This window comes from Asterias amurensis, chromosome 21 (genome assembly GCF_032118995.1).
Source record: "Asterias amurensis chromosome 21, ASM3211899v1".
In the NCBI taxonomy this organism is placed as follows: domain Eukaryota; kingdom Metazoa; phylum Echinodermata; class Asteroidea; order Forcipulatida; family Asteriidae; genus Asterias; species Asterias amurensis.
Genome location: NC_092668.1, coordinates 5,420,585 through 5,441,273, shown reverse-complemented (window position 1 = coordinate 5,441,273; position 20,689 = coordinate 5,420,585). Strand labels below are relative to the sequence as shown.

General features: G+C 38.1%; 1 protein-coding gene across 1 annotated transcript in view; it reads left to right on the top strand.

The window, feature by feature from the left end:
• Window positions 1–13,964, top strand: part of LOC139953215 (proto-oncogene tyrosine-protein kinase receptor Ret-like) — an 88,302-nt gene extending 74,338 nt beyond the window's left edge. Inside the window, exons 12-19 of the mRNA XM_071952674.1 lie at window positions 60–207; window positions 2,581–2,688; window positions 4,325–4,533; window positions 4,921–5,114; window positions 6,039–6,176; window positions 8,260–8,359; window positions 10,003–10,195; window positions 10,754–13,964. Of these exons, the coding sequence (XP_071808775.1) occupies window positions 60–207; window positions 2,581–2,688; window positions 4,325–4,533; window positions 4,921–5,114; window positions 6,039–6,176; window positions 8,260–8,359; window positions 10,003–10,195; window positions 10,754–10,902 (1,239 nt within the window). The 3' untranslated portion in view covers window positions 10,903–13,964. The remainder of the gene's footprint in view (window positions 1–59; window positions 208–2,580; window positions 2,689–4,324; window positions 4,534–4,920; window positions 5,115–6,038; window positions 6,177–8,259; window positions 8,360–10,002; window positions 10,196–10,753) is intronic.
• The last annotated feature ends 6,725 nt before the right edge of the window (window positions 13,965–20,689 follow it).

The following is a 20,689-nucleotide window of genomic DNA, read 5'->3' as shown; positions in this document are numbered from 1 at the left end:
TTCGACTTTGACATTATTTGCATTATTATTTTATAATTCTGATTTCCTCCCTAAAACAGTTCGATCCCAAGTGGGAGTTTTCCAGGCGGAATCTCATACTTGATAAAGTGCTCGGAGAGGGTGAATTCGGGAGAGTGGTGCGGGCGCAGGCACTCAGCCTACGGGGCCACACGGGCTATACAACGGTAGCTGTTAAGATGCTCAAAGGTAGTTCACGCCATCTTTTCAGTCGCGTTTGCTTTTCCTTGATGATTTCTCCAAGTGTGTAATTTTCCCGAATTTTTGTAGTTTTCATTGATGTGATTGTCTTTATTTTTTAAAGGCGTTGGACACGTTTGGTAATTGTCAATGACCAGTATTCTCAATTGTTGCATCCCAACATATGCTTAAAGGCAGTGGACACTATTGGTAATTACTCAAAATAATTATTGCCATAAAACCTTACTTGGTGAAGAGTAATGGGGAGAGGTTGATGGTACAAAACATTGTGAGAAACGGCTCCCTCTGAAGTGACATAGTTTTTGAGAAAGAAGTAATTTTCCACGAATTTGATTTCGAGACCTCAGATTTAGAACTTGAGGTCTCGAAATCAACCATTTGAACACACACAACTTCGTGTGACAAGGGTTGTTCTTCTTTCATTATCATCTTGCAACTTCGACGACCAATTGTGCTCAAATTTTCACAGGTTTGTTATTTTAAGCATATGTTGAGATTGACTAAGTGAGAACACTGGTCTTTGACAATTACCAATAGTGTCCAGTGTCTTTAAAATAACAAGTCTGCGACAATTTGGACCCGACTGGTCATCGAGGTTGCAAAAGAACAATACAAAAAGACATCCTTGTTGCACTTAATTTCTGTGCTTTCAGATGCATAATAAAACTTAAAAGGCATCAGGTCTGAAGTCATGAAATATTCAAGTGAGAAATTACTCTTTTTCAAAAACGACGTTACTCACAGGAATCCGTTTCTCAAAATGTTGTGTACTATCAGCAGCTCTCCATTGCTCGTTACAATTGTTTCGAGTAATTACCAATATTGTCAAGTGTCTTTAATAAAAGTGGTGTCTTGGTGCCTGTTCCGTTATTATTTTGGTCACAATAATTCATGATCGGAAACTTGCTGATCAGTTTTCTCATCGAAAATGTTTACGAAGATACAATTACTGGCTAATCTTGACCGCCTTCGATCAGATTGAAAACATCTGTCTCTTCCATGTTTCGAATCACTCATCTAGCAAATAATTCCGGTCTATAAATCAAGCACTAGGAAGTCGTCAACATCTCTGCCGTTAAAAAAAGAAGAAAAAAAAGATGATCGTCCCCGCCCTCATCCTTTTTTTGAGGCAGTGTTTTGTTTTTAATATTCGATCAACTGCTTTTTACTTGGCCTTGTCGAATAGCAAAGTTGAATGCCCGTGCATAGAGAGAGACACAACAAGTTGATAGTTGATAATAATAGAGCCCTTGATTTACGACCGATCATTTGAATGTAGCGGTTATTTCTTCGACTTTAACGGCAGCATTCACGGAGTTATTTTTTATGACAGTGATGACGAGCGAATACGTCATTCCAATGACGCAACCCAACTGCGCGAACACTGTGCTCCTTATAGTCAGGGAATGATGCGCAGTGGAACCTAATATGAATAATAATTCATCGAGAGGTTTGGATTTTCTAAAAAAGGCACCTGGGCATCATTGATACTGCTTGATAATAATTGTTAGCATACAATACTCGGTAACGAGCAATGGAGAACTGTCGATAATATAAAACATTGTGAGAAACTGCTCCCTCTGAAATGAAATAGTTTTTAAGAAAGAGGTTATCTCTCACCCAAATATTAAAATACTTCAGGCCATATTGGGAACATTTTGAAAGAGATTCCGAGTCAATAATGAGTCAGTGTCCCAGGAACGGATCCGGGTTATACTCAAACCCGGAACTTTTTAGATATATTTTTTGCATATCGAGTAACCATAATATTATGATTAATTTACGTTGCTTCACTTGAATGTATGGTCTATCCTTAGTATCTTATTTGCATAATGAACATCATGATGTATTTATAAATTTTTTGGATGGGACGTAAAGCCTTTGGTCCCATGTGTTGTGTAACGCATGTAAAAGAACTCGGTGCACCAATCGAACAGAGAAGGGGTTCGCCCCGGTGTTCCTGGATGTGGCTGCTGTATGCGCCGTGGCACATTGTAAACCCCGATAAGGTGCTACATATTTGGGTCCCAGTATTCATCACTGCAATAACTTTCCCTTCTGTGTTAGTTTGTATTATACTCAGATCCTTGAGTACCTTGTTTGGTAGATATTATTAGTATTATTTATTATGAATTCCTGGTCGTGTACTTTCTAACTGATTTGCACATTGAATATTATTCAGTATGAATTTGTGTCGCTCCACATAAACTTACGGTCATATGTACTTAGAATCTTATTTGAATACTGATTTTTCATAATTAATTTATAATTATTCGTCGATATGAATTCGGGGATCATGTTCTTTCTAACTGATTTGCATAATTGAATATTCATGATTTATTTTGTGTCACATGAATTCAGGGTCATATACTTCTGATGACCTCCAGGATTTAATAACCGAGATGAATCTTTTGAAGGAGTTGAACCACCCTAACGTTGTCAAACTTCTTGGCGCTTCGACGCAGAAAGGTAAATCATTAACGTAGAGGTACATAGAAATCACAAGGCACCGCCTCCCCATCCCATAAATTAATGGCATAACTTAATTGGAGCACTAGGTGGCAGCAGACTAATACCAGGGCCCAATTTCATAGAGCTGCTTAGCACAGAAATTTGCTTAGTATGAAATCAGAATTACCAGCTTAACTTCCATTTAATGGATACTGCTTGTTACTTGTATTCGGCTGTTGTTTGCTTATCCTGAAAATCACGAAGAAATTTGGTTGGTAATCAAAAGGCACAAATTTCATGCTAAGCGAATGTTCGTGCTTAGCAGCTCTATGAAAGTGGGCCCAAGTAAATTTCAACTTTTTTTTCACGTAGTTCTGAGCACGCGCACATTACCAAAAGACAATGTATTTACCTGGTGAGTTAGTCTTGGTGCAAGACGTTTCTCGTTTCCCTTTCACGCACACCGCGGCCAATTCACCGACAGCGCGTGCACCGACTCACCTGACTTTAGTTCACTCACCGCCCCGGAGAAACTGAGTGGACTATATATATAAGTCAGGTGAGTCGGTGCGCGCGCTGTCGGTGAATTGGCCGCACTGTGCATGAAAAGGAAACGAGAAACGTCTTGCACCAAGACTACTGGTGAGTCTGCTGCCACTTTAGTGTCCCCAAATATCTCCCTTTGCAACCAGTGCTTTGTATGCCGTTTCAATCTCCAACATTTACTGAAGCCAACGACTGAAAAGGACACATAGCTTTCGGATTGGGTGCTGTTTGGGCTTTACCTCGTTAAAGGCAGTGGACACTATTGGTAATTACTCAAAATAATTATTGGCATAAAACCTTTCTTGGTGACGAGTAATGGGTAGAGGTTGATGGTATAGAACATTGTGAGAAACGGCTCTCTCTGAAGTGCCATAGTTTTCGAGAAAGAAGTAATTTTCCACGAATTTTATTTCGAGACCTCAAATTTAGAACTTGAGGTCTCGAAATCAACCATGTAAACGCACACAACTTCGTATGACAAGAGTGTTTTTTCATTCATTATTATCTCGCAAGTTCGATGACCGATGGAGCTCAAATTTTCACAGGTTAGTTATTTTATGCATAATGTTGAGATACACCAACTGTGAAAGCTAGTCATTGACAATTACCAATAGTGTCCACGCCTTTAACTAACACGGTCAACCTATTTATGACTCTACAAATATATACATACCGTGTTAGTCGATGACGTTTAAGGAAAACCACACACTTTCAAGTGATATTTACAAACATTATCAAACAACTTGTAGCCGGCCTAAAGCGCAAAAACCTAAAGCAATATGAAAGCTCGAGCAAGGGACTTTAGGTGACCATTGTCGACCATTGGGAGATTTTTCCTGGTACCCAGGATGTATTGCATGTCTAGGTAACCATGGAACATTGACTAGTGGTTGACAAACGGTCGCTGCTCAAACCTGGCCAGTTATTTGTGTCCCTTGAAACAACGCTAAAGCACGATTGGTTTCGGGTGAAGCGATGAAAACTCAATGAGATGATTGTTGACTGGGATTCGAACCATGGTCCATGGGATTTGAAGAGAAGTTCTGCTGCTGGCTATCTGCATAATTTCTTTTTTTAATAATGACGTCATCATTTACTACGTCAACAGGTCCACTGTACGTCATTGTCGAATACTGCCAATATGGCTGCCTCCGTGACTTCCTACGTCAGAACCGCCCGAATCCTACCTACCAAGACGACGACTGTTCGCTGAATTATTGCAAAGAGGACGGCAAGGATGTGGTGCTGAACAATCGGGATTTACTCTCATTTGCCTGGCAGATCTGTAAAGGAATGCAATATCTCGCAATGTTAAAGGTCAGACTCATAATTTGTTTTATTTATAAATACTGATTTTTCGTAAGTGTAATGGCCTGGAGAAGTCGAAGCCCTTGATACCCTTGACTGGGTTGTGTTATTTTTCTCTCTCTCATTAATACTTTGAGTACAGACTTATCCAGATTTAACCCTCTGATAAAATGGAGCAATCTGTCCTTTCAGGCTTCCAGATGTCTTGCCGACTGCCTGTGCAGATTCTGAGGTTTCTACCCCCCCCCCCGACCAAAAAAGAAAAAAAAAGAGAGAGAAAGAAACACAAACAAAACTTCTTGGTTCCCAGGGGAGCCAGTAATGGAAACTTTACTCATTTATGAAGTTTGTTGGGTTACCAACTCATGTTTTAAATGTTGATTTTTCACCATTTAGCTGGTTCACAGAGATCTGGCCGCTCGAAATATTCTGGTCACGGATGGTCTGGTCATCAAAGTGTCTGATTTTGGACTCGCGAGAGACACATATGAAAATGGTGCTTACATCAAGACAAGTAAGAGTCGCATTCCGATGAAGTGGATGGCACCAGAATCGTTATTTGATAACATATACACGTCGAAGACCGATATGTAAGTCCATGATTGTAATCGAGTTAGCATTTCCTGTTCAAATACCATTTTTTTCCTTCATACTTTACACATTGTACATTTGTAAAGGAACATTACAGAATTGGTTTTTGCCAACAAAACAGTTGCTGGCAGTGTAATCAGTTTTGTAATCCACCATTATACATAAATTGACAAACCTGTAGAAGTTTGAGATTGATCGGCCAGCTGGGTCACGAGAGAATAGTGAAAAACCGATTAAAAGTTTTGCATTGCATAGGAGCCAAAATAAAAATGAATAAAACGCTCACTGAGCGATAAACTCCAAACAGAAATATTTCAAGGGATGTTTTTAACTATCATCATCATTAGACTGTGTAAGTTTTATGTAAATCTGTCATATTCACGATTTTTGTTTCTTATCAATTCTGTGACGCTCCGTTAAGTCACAACGTGAAAATTTGAGCTCAATTGGCCGTCGAAGTTGCGAGATAATAATGAAAGAAAGAACACCAGTTTCACACGAAGTTGTGTGCTTTCAGATGCTTGATTTCGAAACCTCAAAATCTAGATCTGAGGTCTCGAAATAAAATTCGTGGAAAATTACTTCCTTCTTGAAAACTACGTTACTTCAGACGGAGCTGTTTCTTACAATTTGTTATACTTTCAACCTCTCCCAATTACTCATTACCAAGTAAGGTTTAATTCCAATAATTATTTTGAGGAGTTACCACTGCCGTTAAACGGCCTATTTTGCGCTTACTGTGCGATTTCCTTTTTACAGCACCGTAACCGTATAGTAAGCACACGGCAGGCATGCTAACCTTCCGGTGCTTACTGCACTAAAGTTAATGACGTATGGCCGCCTAACGTTTCCCCCTTATCAATCCGTGTTCAGTAAAGGACGCCCTCAATCTATTGAAATGTTGTTGCCTTTTCCCCTCCCAGATGGTCTTTCGGCGTCTTGTTTTGGGAGATTGTGACGATGGGGGCCATGCCTTATCCCGGTATGATGTCACATAAATTATGTCAGATGCTCAGGGAAGGATATCGACTCGAACGCCCAGACGGATGCGCAGATGAATTGTGAGCATGTCATTTGCATCTTTTGCGTTTGTAAAGCATTGTATAGATTCTCTTTGTATGTACTTTTGTTAAAGGAACATTATATATTGGTTTTGCTTACAAATATTGATGGCAGTGTTCTTTTAGGGGTTTCTCCATGTCTTCATCATTGTAGACTTTCTTATAAAATGTTGTCATGAGTGTGAATGGAGTGGTATTACCGTCAGTTCGGTTGAGCTGCACGTACAGCCTCACAGAGGCAGCTGTTCCATTGCTCCAAATGAGTGGGTGATGGCTGTTCCATTGGGTAGCCGAATCTTAAATTAAATAAAATGATAATTATATTCTAAAATTTCTGAAATATATCTAGTTTGCCATTAATGCATTAGTTGGATTAGAAACTTTGCATGGTGGGATCGCAATTAGGTGAGGTTTGCGGTAGCACCATGTGTAAATCTCTTTTGAGTTAGTGTTGCTTGAGTAATGTTGAAAAGAACAACTCAACGATCAACCATTGGTTCTTTTTAGAACCAATACTAAAAAAAAACCAATACTACTGCAAAAACTACATCAAAATAACCAAGTCCTGTACAAGTCTCCGAAAATCTACTCTGCGGTAGTAGAATAATAAGTACAGGCCCAATACAAGTTACCGTACGAACATAATCTACCCATCAAGTTGATATGGATATCCGAAATGGTGTTTAAATAGCAAACCACGATACTTCATCATGCAATGCCTCAAATCCAATTAAAGATGCTATGTCAGATTTTTGGCCGATTTGACCCCAACATTTTGATTTCAAATTCAATAGGTATTTTGATGGGGGTCGAGAAAGTTACAAGCTTTCATTTGAGCCATTGCTCGACAAAGTCCGCCAATTATTAGTAGCAGTGAAATACAGTGCTCAAAATTAGTTTTGACAATATATCACGTGACCAATTCTTATGTGTTTTATAAGAAGAGTTTTAAATTGTTGTCATGGTTTCTGACCATTAAAAGTAAAAGTTAAACTTTTTTCGTTAGAGCGGGTGATACTCTTTGAAATACCATTCATAAAATTAAAAAAAAATCAATTTTGTAATGTTTGGAGAAAAAAAAATGTGACATAGCATCTTTAAAAGTCTTTTCCCTAAATTCAAGCTTTCTTACCTCAATGTCATATATTGTTCTTCTAGGTTGGTAACACTATATCATGATGCTTTAATTTGATAACACTTAAGTTACACTGCTTTTCCTTTTTATGGCCAAATAGACATCGTAGATACCGGTTAATAACCATTTTACTCTCAAAATTTGCATTAAGTAACGAATAACTCGAGTCAAAAATGCACCCGGCCGCGCGGCTTTTTCAGCCGATGAGTCAAAAACGGCTTATCTATTATAATGACCTCCTGACGCCAGTGATGATATTTCCCTAATTGGATGTGAACACAGTTCTCCAGCTTTGGCAAACTGAGGGCGCTATTTTCCACACCAAATAGCCGCCACGACGTCACGATTCCTTTGTCGCGCAGGTTTGTTTGACCCCGCGTTTTTCAGAAATTATTTTGGCTAGAAGCGTTCTGTAGAAAAACCATTTTTACCATGTTTTAACGTGAGGTAAGAGACTCGTTGTATTTTATTTATGTTTCCTATGGACTGCAGCTATTAGAAAACTGTAATATCTATATATTTGAGATCATCCTTTATTGGAAAAAAAAAATCTGACATAGCATCTTTAAAAGTCTTTTCCCTAAATTCAAGCTTTCTTACCTCAATGTCATATATTGTTCATCTAGGTTGGTAACACTATATCATGGTGCTTTAATTTGATAACACTTAAGTTACACTGCTTTTCTGCTCGATGTCATGTTTTATCATGATGTTTCATCAATTTGGAACCACGTTAGTTACACTGCTTTTCTGGTCGATGCAATGTTTTATCATGATGTTTTGATACCACTAAATAATGATATTTCATCAATTTGATAACACTTTAGTTACACTGCTGGTCTGCTTTGATGTAATTTTGTTCTGACTCATGATGTTTGATCAATTTGATAGCACTTTAGTTACACTATTTTGCTAGTTGACGTGATGTTTCTTGTAATTGGTTTTCAGATATACGATCATGCAAAAGTGTTGGCAGAGCGATCCGAACCACCGGCCAGACTTCGATACAGTGGGCGTCATGTTAGAGAGGATTATGGAGATCAATGCGGTGAGTTTAATCCCTGTGATTATCTTATGCTCTAAAATGTTTATTTTTATGATATTTTCCCATAACAACTATTTTATTTCCCTATTTTGATAATAATAACAATAATACAAATATCGAAGTCTTACATAGCGCACGTATCTACCTAACAAGGTACTCAAGGCGCTGAGTATATACAAACTTTCAGAAAGATAGGTTATTGTAGTGATGAATTTTGAGACCCAATTTAATAGCACCTAATAAGGGTTTACAAGGTGCTACGGCGCAAACAGCAGCTACAGCCAGGAACACCGGGGCGAACTCCTTCTCTTTTCGACAAGTGCACTGGGTTCTTTTACATGCGTTACACAACACATGGGACCAACGGCTTTACGTCCCATCCGAAGGACGAAGTGATGTCTTGCTTAAGGACACAAGTGTCATTGTTGGTGATTCTAACCCACACTCTGCTGATCAGAAACACCAGAGTTTAAATTCGGTGCTCTTAACCGCGCGGCCACGACACTTCCACTTATTTAGTAACTCCCTATGACGAGTTCTTACTATTGTAATTCCCTTATTGGGTATTTCCTTAACGTGTTAATATCATTGTATTTCACCATTTTGCCATTTGTCTTTATATAACGAGCTTACACCGTTGTATTTTCTTATTAATTTGATACTTCTCAATACGAGTTAAATGCCATTGTCTTTTCATAATTGATGTTTCCCTTTAAAGAGTTCATACATTTGTACGCCCATATTTGCCTTTTTTGTATGACGAGTTCTCGCCAGTATTTTACCTATTAAGTTAAACATTTCCTTCAACGCGTTCATGTAATTGTATTTCCTTATTTGATATTTCCATATACGAGTGCATGTATTGATATTTCATTATCAAGAGTTCATACCTGTGTATTTCCCTATTTGATATTAATTTATAATGAGTTCACACTGATTTTTCCCCATAAACGAGTTTAAAAATATATTTTCATTTGAGATTTTCCTCTAACGACATCATACCATCGTATTTTCTCGTTTGATATTTTCCTAAGACTTCAAACAAAATTTTGGTTTGAAGCATTTTTGACTTCAGTTGTGAGAGGAGATAATCTGCACTGGAGACTATCAGTAAACAACGTTTTTTCACTCTTACAATAATTTTATTAAAATGAAAAATACTACAGTTTATTTTGTCTTGTCCTAAACATTTGCCATATTATCATAATCCTCTGTCTTGATCTGCCATGACGTCATTATCTAATCTCTTGAAATCCTTGTTCTTGTTACCAGGAGTATCTCGATCTGTCATGACGTCATTATCTAATCTCTTCAAATTCTTGTTCTTGTTACCAGGACTATCTCGATCTGTCATGACGTCATTATCTAATCTCTTCAAATTCTTGTTCTTGTTACCAGGACTATCTCGATCTGTCATGACGTCATTATCTAATCTCTTGAAATCCTTGTTCTTGTTACTAGAAGTATCTCGATCTGTCATGACGTCATTATCTAATCTCTTCAATTCCCTTTTTGTTACCAGGAGTATCTCGATCTGTCATGACGTCATTATCTAATCTCTTCAATTCCCTTTTTGTTACCAGGAGCATCTCGATCTGTCATGACGTCATTATCTAATCTCTTCAAATCTCTTTTCTTGTTACCAGGACTATCTCGATCTGTCGTGCGAACCTTTTGGCGATTGCTTAGACAAGGAGTTGGCAAAGGGCGCCCCCAATGATGACAAGACGTCCAGCGCAGTACCCTTACTCCAGATACCTACTCCAGAGTCTACGGAGCTTATGCCTCTCATGAAAGAGCGTCTTGAGAAACCGTACGAGAAAGAACTCAAGGAAATAAGTAAGTCAACAATATGGAACGTATTTGTTAACTCAATAGTGCGCTTTTAAAGGCACTGGACACATTTTGGGACTTGCCAAAGACCAGTGTACTCACAGGTTTCCGAACATAATGCATCAATGACAAATCTGTAACTCAAATTTTGACTCAATTGGTCATCGAAGTTGTAGGAGGAAAGAAAAAACAACGTTGTTGCACAAACTGATGTGCTTTCAGATGCTTTAACAAGTGTCAGGCCTGAACTATCTTAATATTTGAGTGAGAATTAATTACCTTTTTCTCAAAAACTACGTTGCTTCAGAGGGACCCGTTTATCTTTACTGTTTTGTACTAATCAACAGCTCTCCATTGCTAACAATGACCTGTAATCTTCTGAACAAAACCATAATTTATTCAAAGACGTTTTAAAAGTTTAGTTAATCTTGTCACGATTAAGAGTTTTTAGTGTTGTATTCTTACGGTTATAGATGATGAGGAAATATAACTCGGACTATGTCTACAAAGATAGGAAGAAATAAGCCAATAGTTGGTAATAAATATCTTCCTTTTTATCTCCAGTTGTTGAAGAGACTGATGTGGACTCTGGACCCCTCTATGGAGACATTGATTCTTGTCAACTCTACAATAACCTGAATTTCCTCACCGACCATCTGTGTAAAACAGTCAGCGAGCCCAATTTAGGGCCCACCCGGACGTTCCAGGAGTAAACTACTACACAGCGCCCTCTGTTGGTAATATTCATGCTGGAATTGACCAGGAGTTATTATTCGCCGCATGAATACAGGGGGTCTCCAAAAATATAATTATACACTTGTGAAATGGCTCCCGAAAAAATATGATTCTTGGTGAAAAGGTTTATATGTTTGGACTCAACTTTAGAAGACATAAGGGTTTTGGTAAACTAAGTAATGATTCGCGGTGAGACAAAATATATGCATAGAAACAGGAAACATTTTATCTTAATGACATGTTGCTGAAAAACAGCCAGCTGTAACAAGCTAGGCGAGGAATCGTTTGACCCCCCTCCCCAACAAACAACGCACAACTTAACACCACAGAGACACAGACCTAACCTTGTGGATCTGGTTTGTGGGGTCCAGCTTCTGTTGTTCTTATACTCACTTTTTAAAAGAATTCCTCTGTGGGGTCCAAATTGGCCAAAGATCAATTTTGTGGGGTCCATTTTTGTCCGTTGTGTGAAAGACCCACCAGGGCCTTCATAAGCTAACACATGCGAACACCTGCATTCAGGGACCTCATCGAGTCCCATCTTTCGCTTGTACTGTATTAGCAAATGCTCACTTTTTTTATTTGTACACATCGAGCTGTTACTAATAGCACCATTACTAATTAATAAATGATACTAAATACTTCGACTGTTGGGTGCTGTGTTTTGATAAGATGAGATTTTGATTGTAAATTTTGTTTAATTACAGGGTATTAGATGTTTTCATACTCTTTGAAGAAACGTACACTTGTCAAATTAATTAGTGAAGAAGTCTGCTGGCAGGCCGATATGCTGAACTAACTGATGATTATTTAGATTAGATGGATAGGAATTTGCAGTGGAAAGAAATGAAAACAAAACTTGATAATACAATATAAAACAAGTGCGATATCATAACTGCGAAAATCGAGCTGTTAAAATATCGACATCGGTGTTTCAATGGCACATAATATAGTGACCTCAAATACGAATAAAAATTTAGACTAAGGATGAAGGATGTTGAAATGACACTTAATATTCAAGGCCAAACAATAACCTTAATTTTGACATCTTGGGTCAAATGGGGCTCACGACATGTTCAAATGACATCTATTGCATACTGCAGATAAAAAATTCTTTCACGTCTGTCGCATTTTTAAGGTATTCTCAAAACATCGTATTATACAATCTTGCTTATCCGCAGCCATGACACCTGTGTCCTTAAGCAAGACACTTAACCATTGCTTCGTCCTTCGGATGGGACGTAAAGCCGTTGGCACATGTGTTGTATAAACGCATGTAAAATAACCCAGTGCACTTATCGGAAAGAAAAGTGGTTCGCCCCGCTGGTCCTGGCTGGCTTAGTAGTATATTGCACCAGAGCAACTTGCAAACCTTTACATGGTGCTAAGGATTATGTATCATAGGTAAACATTCGTCCCTCTCACCTTGCAGTAAACATACCTGCCGCTTTGTATCCTTTGGTAAAGGCGCGTTTTAAATGCGGCAATCATTATTGAACAGCGAAAACGGGACACACATGACTTCATAGACCTTTTCGCAAATATCCATTTGAATGTTCAAACTTGATCGCTAGCTAGACCAGCATGCACCCCATTCCACGCAAAACGCACGCGTACCGAGTATAATTGCGATAAGGTTCATGTTAAATTTGCACAGCGCCCTCTGTCGACAATCCGTTACACTGGGAATGATTTTGTTGGGGTAATATCTTTGTATTTACTTGGAAGACATTTAATTTTTTTAACGCTTTTAGTCTCTTTGGTAAAGTATATTGGTTCGGGATGAGTACGTATTTGGTATCTAAATCTAATATAGTCCTAAGTTAAAATTAGTTTTACCTTTGCTCTTGAGTTCTACCGAGAGGTGATAGACCAAAATCAGGACTGGCGAATGATGTGTTGAAATTAGGGGCGTGCCAAGGGTATTGAAGGGCTTGTATATTATGAAATCCAGCTTAAGTCCAACAAAAGCCCAACGAAAGGCTTTGGAGACCTTTGGTCATTACTGAACATCATTTTTAGTATAACAGCTTACTAACTTAGCAATGGAGAGATGTTGTGAGAAACGGTTCCCTGTTAAATAACGTAGTTATTAAAAAAAAAGGTAATTTCGCACTCAAATATTAAAATACTTCAGGTCTGAAGCCTTCTATTAAAGGTATCTGATTTTTTATCTTTATTCTCTTGAACATCGACTACCAATTGAGTCAAAATTTCCACAAAGTTTTTATTTTGTATAAAATATTTGGATACACCAAGTGAGAATACTGGTCGTTGACAATTACAAACGGTGTCTAAGTGCACAAAATTGGTTGCTATTTAGGTGGTCAGCCAAGTTTGCCAACATTCAAAACCCGCGTATTTTAATGGTTAATAAATTTCTCTTTTATGAAAAACGTTTTATATTTAATTCAAATCTATATTACATATTATTCATAACTTTGAGGCATTATTATCAAATGAGAATACAATAAATTAATGTGTAATGCACAATTTGGTACACTTTTTGTTACAAAGCTACCAAATAAACAGTAGATCAATATTGAGGAAACTCTTTGCAGATCTTGTATTCGAAAAGCTCAACCATTGACTCATTTATTGTAAAATTGATTAAAAACATTGAGATATCGGTTATATCAGATGTTTTAAACTTTACTGTTTATGAAAACATAATGAAAAAACAAAATTGTACCTATGCTTGTGGCTGATAACCATCTTTTAAATATTTTCCCCATTATTCCTAAAAACCACTGTGAAAAAAATTATTTGGTGGAGGAAATTAATAACGATATTTACCGCCGTTTGTTTTGCCGTACGTTATCTATATCATAAGATAATGTGCATTTTACATTTTATGTTTTAGATTGGTGGTTCTGATGGAGATGAAGGCTATGTATAGCTTTGTATTATCATTATAAAAAATAAGCAACTGACTGTGAACTATGATTCAGGAAGATTAAAAAACAAAAAATTATATATTTTGCTAATCACCTTTTATTTCTACATTATTATATACTTTATTGTAAATACTATTGTTATAATGTTACTTTCCATATTTAAAAATATTCATCTAATAAACTTGATTTCCTTCATTTTTCTGGTATTGTTTAGTCAACTATCATTTAGTTTGTGACTGTATTTAAACTCGATCTATCAAGATGATTGTCTGAATTGCTAAAATCTCTGTGCATTCCTAGTCTGCAACTTTATGGAAGTTTTAATGGATTATTTTTTTGTTATACCAAATAAACCAATGGGTGTTAGCACTGTATACTCAGTACTTTCTCGAGCGCTGTGACAAAAATCACATACATATTACTATATGGTTGGATTCGAACCCACGACCTTTGCATAGCAGTGTCTTACTAACTAGACTACCGAGATTGCTCTGTAGCTTTAGAGGCAGTTCGAATCCTTCACATTAACAGCGGGTACCGAAACGATTTAATAGATAATTTTAAATAATGATGTTAATAGCAAAATAGCAACAGTTATTACACATAACAAGGACAGTTTTGTTAGTATAATTTTATTCTTCTCCACAAGGTAAACAAATTACACAGAAAATAAATAAATGATACAGCTAAAAACAAATGTGTACATAAAGCCTAGACTGGGGAGTAAAATGAACCGCACAACATATTTAGTCTGCCAATTAACTTGTTTATACAAACAACCAGACAGCCATTACTACACAAAAACATTTACAAAGGATGAAAAACAAAAATTACATAATTATTTTAATTCTCCAGATGCAAAACGAATCAAAAGTGGATTCCCTGTTGATAAAGATAGTATACTTAAAAATTAATGAAGTTCTCTGTCACATAACCCCCCCCCCCGCTCTTACACCTAAGCTTGGCGACCTTTTCCTCTGAAAACAGTGGTTGTTTGAGAATTAACACGACAGTCTTTCATTGTGCGACCCAATTCGCCCCGGAGATTTTAACCCATGCATTCCTTTTAATATCAGATGACGTCCCTATAAATGATGTGCTCCTCGTGCCCCCATTTTCTAAGGTTTGATCTGATAATCCAGTGAACCAGGCTTCTTTCTCTATTATTAATGAAGTAGTAATGGCTGCAGTAGTGAACCTATAACACGATGTATATTCTGGCATCTGCGGAAACAATTCCTCACACATAGGGTGCGTTCGTTTAGCTTTCCTGAGTCGACCCTGGTGTGTGGCGTTTTTTTTTCCAGGACGAACGTGGGTAGTTATCTGCACACGTTCGTCCTGGAAAAAGAAAACGCCCTACACGGGGGTCGACCCGGGGAAGCTAATCGAACGCACCCATACGTCCCTTTTTATAAGATGTTTGTAGTATAATTATTTGAGGCATTGCATGGTGAGGTACGTTAAAACTGTGTTATGTTTTTGTTCAGGTATTTTTGAAACATTTTGTAAACTATTTTTTTTCAATTAAAGGCACTGAACACTATTGGTAATTGCTCAAAACGATTATTATCATAAAAACTTGGTAACGAGCTGTTGATAGTATAACACGTTGTGAGAAACGGCTCACTCTGAGGTAAGGTATCTTCAGGTCTTAAAGTACATACATTTGTGCAACGATGGTGTTTTTGAATTCATTGTTCTCTTGCAACATCAATGATCAATTGGGTCAGCATTTTCACAGATTTGTTATTTTATTCATAATTTATATGTTGATATACACCAAGTGAGAATACCGGTCTTTGACAATAATACCGAGGGTGTCCAGTGCCTCTAAATTTGTTAGGGGTTTACGGTGTCATGAGCATCCTTTGACGGATAGGCCCACCGGCGCATTATACAAATTTAATAATTATTATAAATAATTTGGTATATACATTTTTGGGAGCGACATCGCATAAGATATATAGAATAAAATATTCAAGCGAAATGCAACATAATGGAAACGCAAAGGTAAAAGTGTATAAATAATTACATAATGTCGGTTCACCTTTCACATTAACTTTAAACTATCATCAGCAAATCTTTGCGGTACCTGCTACTTCTAGCCCATATATGATTCAAAGTGCCCTTTAGCCACCGGGTTAAAGCTGTGTTGTCTAATGACAAGACATCTGCCCTAGCGATACGAAGGTCGTGGGTTTAATCCCACCTGAGTGAGTTGCCGGTGGGTGTTTTTCACAAACTTACAGGAAAGTATACCCAGAGTACACACTGCCTAATGCACACCGGTGTAAGGCTAAAAACTGTAAAGTAAACTGGAAGCCTAACAACGATTTATTCTCGGTGGCGATGCAGTTGCTGTCAATTGAAGACAATTAGTCGAAACGTCGGGTTCAGTGCAAATGTTCTAACTAGAATAGGTTCCTCCTGTACACGTTGTCGTTCTGAGTTTGCATTCTGCCTGTTTTAACTGGCTATTATTACCTAGCATTTATTTATTGTCGGTGGCGATGCAGTTTTTTTCCCTTGAAGACATTTAGTCGAAACGTCGGTTTCAATGTCGATGGCTCATCTCAAATGGTTCTAACAAGAATTGATTACTCCTGTACACGTTGTCGTTCTAAATGTGCATTCTGTCCGTTATTGTAACCTGTTTATTTTATCCTTCTGGCATTAAACTAATCCACCTGAAGACCATGGAATATCCGTTTAAGAGAAAAACATGACACTGTTGGTAAATCTTGAGTGAACGAATAGCTATGTACCTCTCGAAACCCAACCTGATGGCAATCAAACAAATTAAAATACAGCTACAATTGTCTCTTTGCTGCAAGAAGTAGATTTCTCAAAATACCTTTCTTTACGATCATTCAGCCACGTCAACTGTTACGTTGTTTCACAAGCGACGAATTTCATCGCATTGGGCTTAAAAGTTCCGAAATCAGAAGTAGTGACATACAAGACAATGTAAAGTTCGTGGTCTCGAATTCTATCCGGGTGATTTGCATGTGGGTTTGTTTTTGCGCAGATACTTAGGGAAGTACTGAGTCTGTCTGTCTGCGCTGTATGTTGCCAACCAAAGCAAGTACATATTAGAAAGTGCATAGTAAATTTCGAGGTAAACTGGAAACTGGAAGCCTGAACATTTCTTAATTTTCGGTGACAATGCAGTTGGTACGCCTACAGTGTATATTATTACATTTAGTCGAAACGTCGGGTTCGCCGTATTGGTTCTGACTATATAGTTGATTCATCGTGTCCACGTTGTCGTTCTGAGTTATCATTCTGCCTGTTGTAACTGTTTATTTTATCCTTCTGGCATTAAACAAATCCACCTAAAGACCATGAAATATCCGTTTTGGAGAAACATACGACACTGTTGGTAAATCTTAATTGAACGAATAGCTGTGTACCTTTCGGAACCCAACCTAGTGGCAATCAAACAAATTAAAATACACCCACAATAATATTGTCTCTTTGTTTCACAGAAGTCGATCTTTCTAACGTTGTACAACCACCACTGGAAGCCACGTCATTCAGTTTGCATCGTCTCACACGAGATAAATCGTATTGAGTTTCAAAGTTCCGAAATCAGAAGTGGTGGTGTAAGACATCTACTCTATAGCAATGCTAAGGTCACGGTTTCGATTCCCACCCAAGTGATTTAACCATGGATTATTTTCACAGTTACTTAGGGAAGTACTGTCTGTCTTGTTGTCTTTCTGATTGTCTGTCTGTCTGTCTAGCGTATTTTACTCCACTGAAGGGGAAAAACATCTTCACACATTCTCCATTTCACTCCGTCATTGGCTGTCTGTTGCCAAGTATGACTGAGTATAAAGTGCTTAAAGGCAGTGGACACTATTGGTAATTATTCAAAAAAATTATTAGCATGGAACCTTACTTGGTAACGAGTAATGGAGAGAGGTTGATGGTATAAAACATTGTGAGAAACGGCTCTCCTCTGAAGTGACGTAGTTTTCGAGAAAGAAGAAATTTTCCACGAATTTGATTTCGAGACCTCTGATTTAGAACTTGAGGTCTCGAAATCAACCATCCAAACGCACACAACTTCGTGTGACAAGGGTGTTTTTTTCTTTCATTATTATCTCGCAACTTCGATGACCGATTGAGCTCAAATTTTCACAGGTTTGTTATTGTATGTATATGTTGAGATACACCAACTGTGAGGGCTAGTCTTTGACAATTACCAATAGTGTCCACTGCCTTTAATACATAACTCATAAACTTCAAAGCAAACTGGAACCCATAAATACATTACGTTATTCTCAGTGACTTTGCAGTTGGCAGTCCTACGTTTTAAAGACAACTCGTCAAAACGTCGAGTTCAATCTCACTGGTTAACTAGAATTGATTCCTCTTCTACACGTTGTCGTTCTGAATTTGCATTCTGTCTGTTGTAACTGTTTATTTTATCCTGCTGGCATTAAACAAATCCACCCCCAGACCATGGAATATCCGTTTTGGGGAAACACATGACACTGTTGGTAAATCTTAAGTGAACGAATAGCTGTGTACCTTTCGGAACCCAACCTAGTGGCAATCAACCAAATTAAAATACAGCTTTAATTGTCTCTTTCTGCTAGAAGTCAATTTTTAAAATACCTTAATACGATCGTTCAGTTTACCTCGTCTCACATGTGATTAGTTTCATCGTATTCTCAGAGCCTTAAAGTCGCACGAACCGAGCAATCAAACATGCTTGCATGGCTTTTGGACGTGAGATAAAAATCGTAATCCCGACTATAGTTTGATACTTTATTACCACTTCCACTATTGGCAGACATTTTCGTGCAAAACGTAACTTTCTCAAAGTTTTTATTAAGACTTTTACTTAGGAAATTAATTTATATTTCACAGGTTAGTTTCATTGTATGATCGTTTTTTTTTTATAGGTTTTAAACAATCGAACGGTTCCGAAAACCAAATGTATACTTTTCCTTAAGGGCTTGGTGCCCTATATGAAAAGGTCTGAGGTTGTATAATTTGTCGATGTTGGTATTTCCCCTCAAGATTTGTAGAAAAAATCCGTCAACTATGATCGCAACCGTCATGAGAAATCTTACATTTAACACAAAACAACTTCCTTATACTGAATTCAAATTTGCAACGTTGGAAATTATATATATTTTTTTTTTTTTTTCTCTTTTTTTTCGATAGCAGTGCTGAAATGTCCCTTGATATTGCTTCAATGATTGCCTTGCCCATTACTGTGGTGCACAAACTGTTAACTGCGGTACTGTATTGGTGCCTGCTCACTGAAGTTGAATCTATTACCAAGTCTATAATGGGAAGCTTATGAATGGGAAAGACGCAATGATTGCCTTGCCCATTACTGTGGTACACAAACTGTTAACTACGGTACTGTATTGGTGCCTGCTCACTGAAGTTGAATCTATTACCAAGTCTATAATGGGAAGCTTATGAATGGGAAAGACGCATGAAATATTGATATGCTCTGTTACATAGTAATGCATTATTGATGATGCAGAAGGAATGGTGAGGATGAAAGTAATTCAACAAGCACATTGTCCTGTTAGGCCGTGTCCGAATAAGCGGCTACGATTACGGCTACGGCTAGATCACCGGCTCATTATGCGTTACAGTATAGGACGTCCTTAGCAACACACTGAGAAAAAGTCATAGCCGTATAGCCACTATTGGATACAGCCTTATAGGCCATATCAAAATTGACATCTATAACAGCTACGGCTAAAGCTGTTGCTAAGAGTGTTGCCAATTCGAACACGGCATAACGATGGACTGGTTGCGTTTTAATACCACAACGACGCCATCTTGTATTCACACCACACGAACCAACACAACGAAGCCGAGGCTGTATGGAATAAAGATCAGGCCCTTTAGACTGCATGATCAGTATTAATGAAAGCTAATTTGTAATGAATGAAACAAGCAGGGAACGCGACGTCAATATTGGCTGTGGGGTATAGATCCAAGCTATACTGGTTTAACTACACTGCCTCGGGCTAAACGCACGCTGCGAGTGGCGTACCATCATTACAGACCTGTAGGGACAGTTCACCCTACCCACATATACATACTGTCGTGATCCCTCATTGGAGATGTGTGGTCTAATGACCCAGAAACCTTTATCTTCTTCTACTTCCTATACGAGTACAACACTCACATGTGAGTATATCGTACTATGAAGTGCAAAAATAAGCAGGCCGCGGGAACATATCGGCAAAAAAGCTATAATAATATCCAGATCCAGAAATACATGATTGAAATAGGATTTACATGAAATATCGCCAAGCTGAACTCTTTGTCAGCCTCCCTGAATGCCCAAATGGTAAAAACAGTTTCGATTCTCATTTCAACGAAGGGTGCCAGACTACCTTTCTCTCCAACCTCGTTTTTGGTTATAATGCCTTTGGATGGGAGATTGTATTGACACGAAATGCTTGCAAAGTAAAACTGTTTGTGAATAAAGTCAGTATTCACGGATGTTAGATTTGAACATTGTCTGGTACAAGGACGTGCTTGGTCACAAGTTACAACTTAAATTTGAATTCACCTGACTATATCGAGACAGCTGCTACGTCACAAGCCTCGGGGTAAGCTTGTCTACCGTCTCTAACGTAACTAGGCAAAAGCTTCCCGCGAATTCATGTGACATCGCATGCAACTGTCTCTATTGTAAGTGCGTTCGAACGAGCCCGATCTGCCCCGGTACGTTTGAATAGCTTCGACGTCATTCCAGGGGCTCACCCGGATCAGCTTCTGAAACGGGTCCCTTCTAGGGCTGGCCCCAGGTGCATGACGTCAGCCAAGAGAGGGTGAGTGATCATTCGATTACCTCTTGTCAGGGGCTCACCCGAAT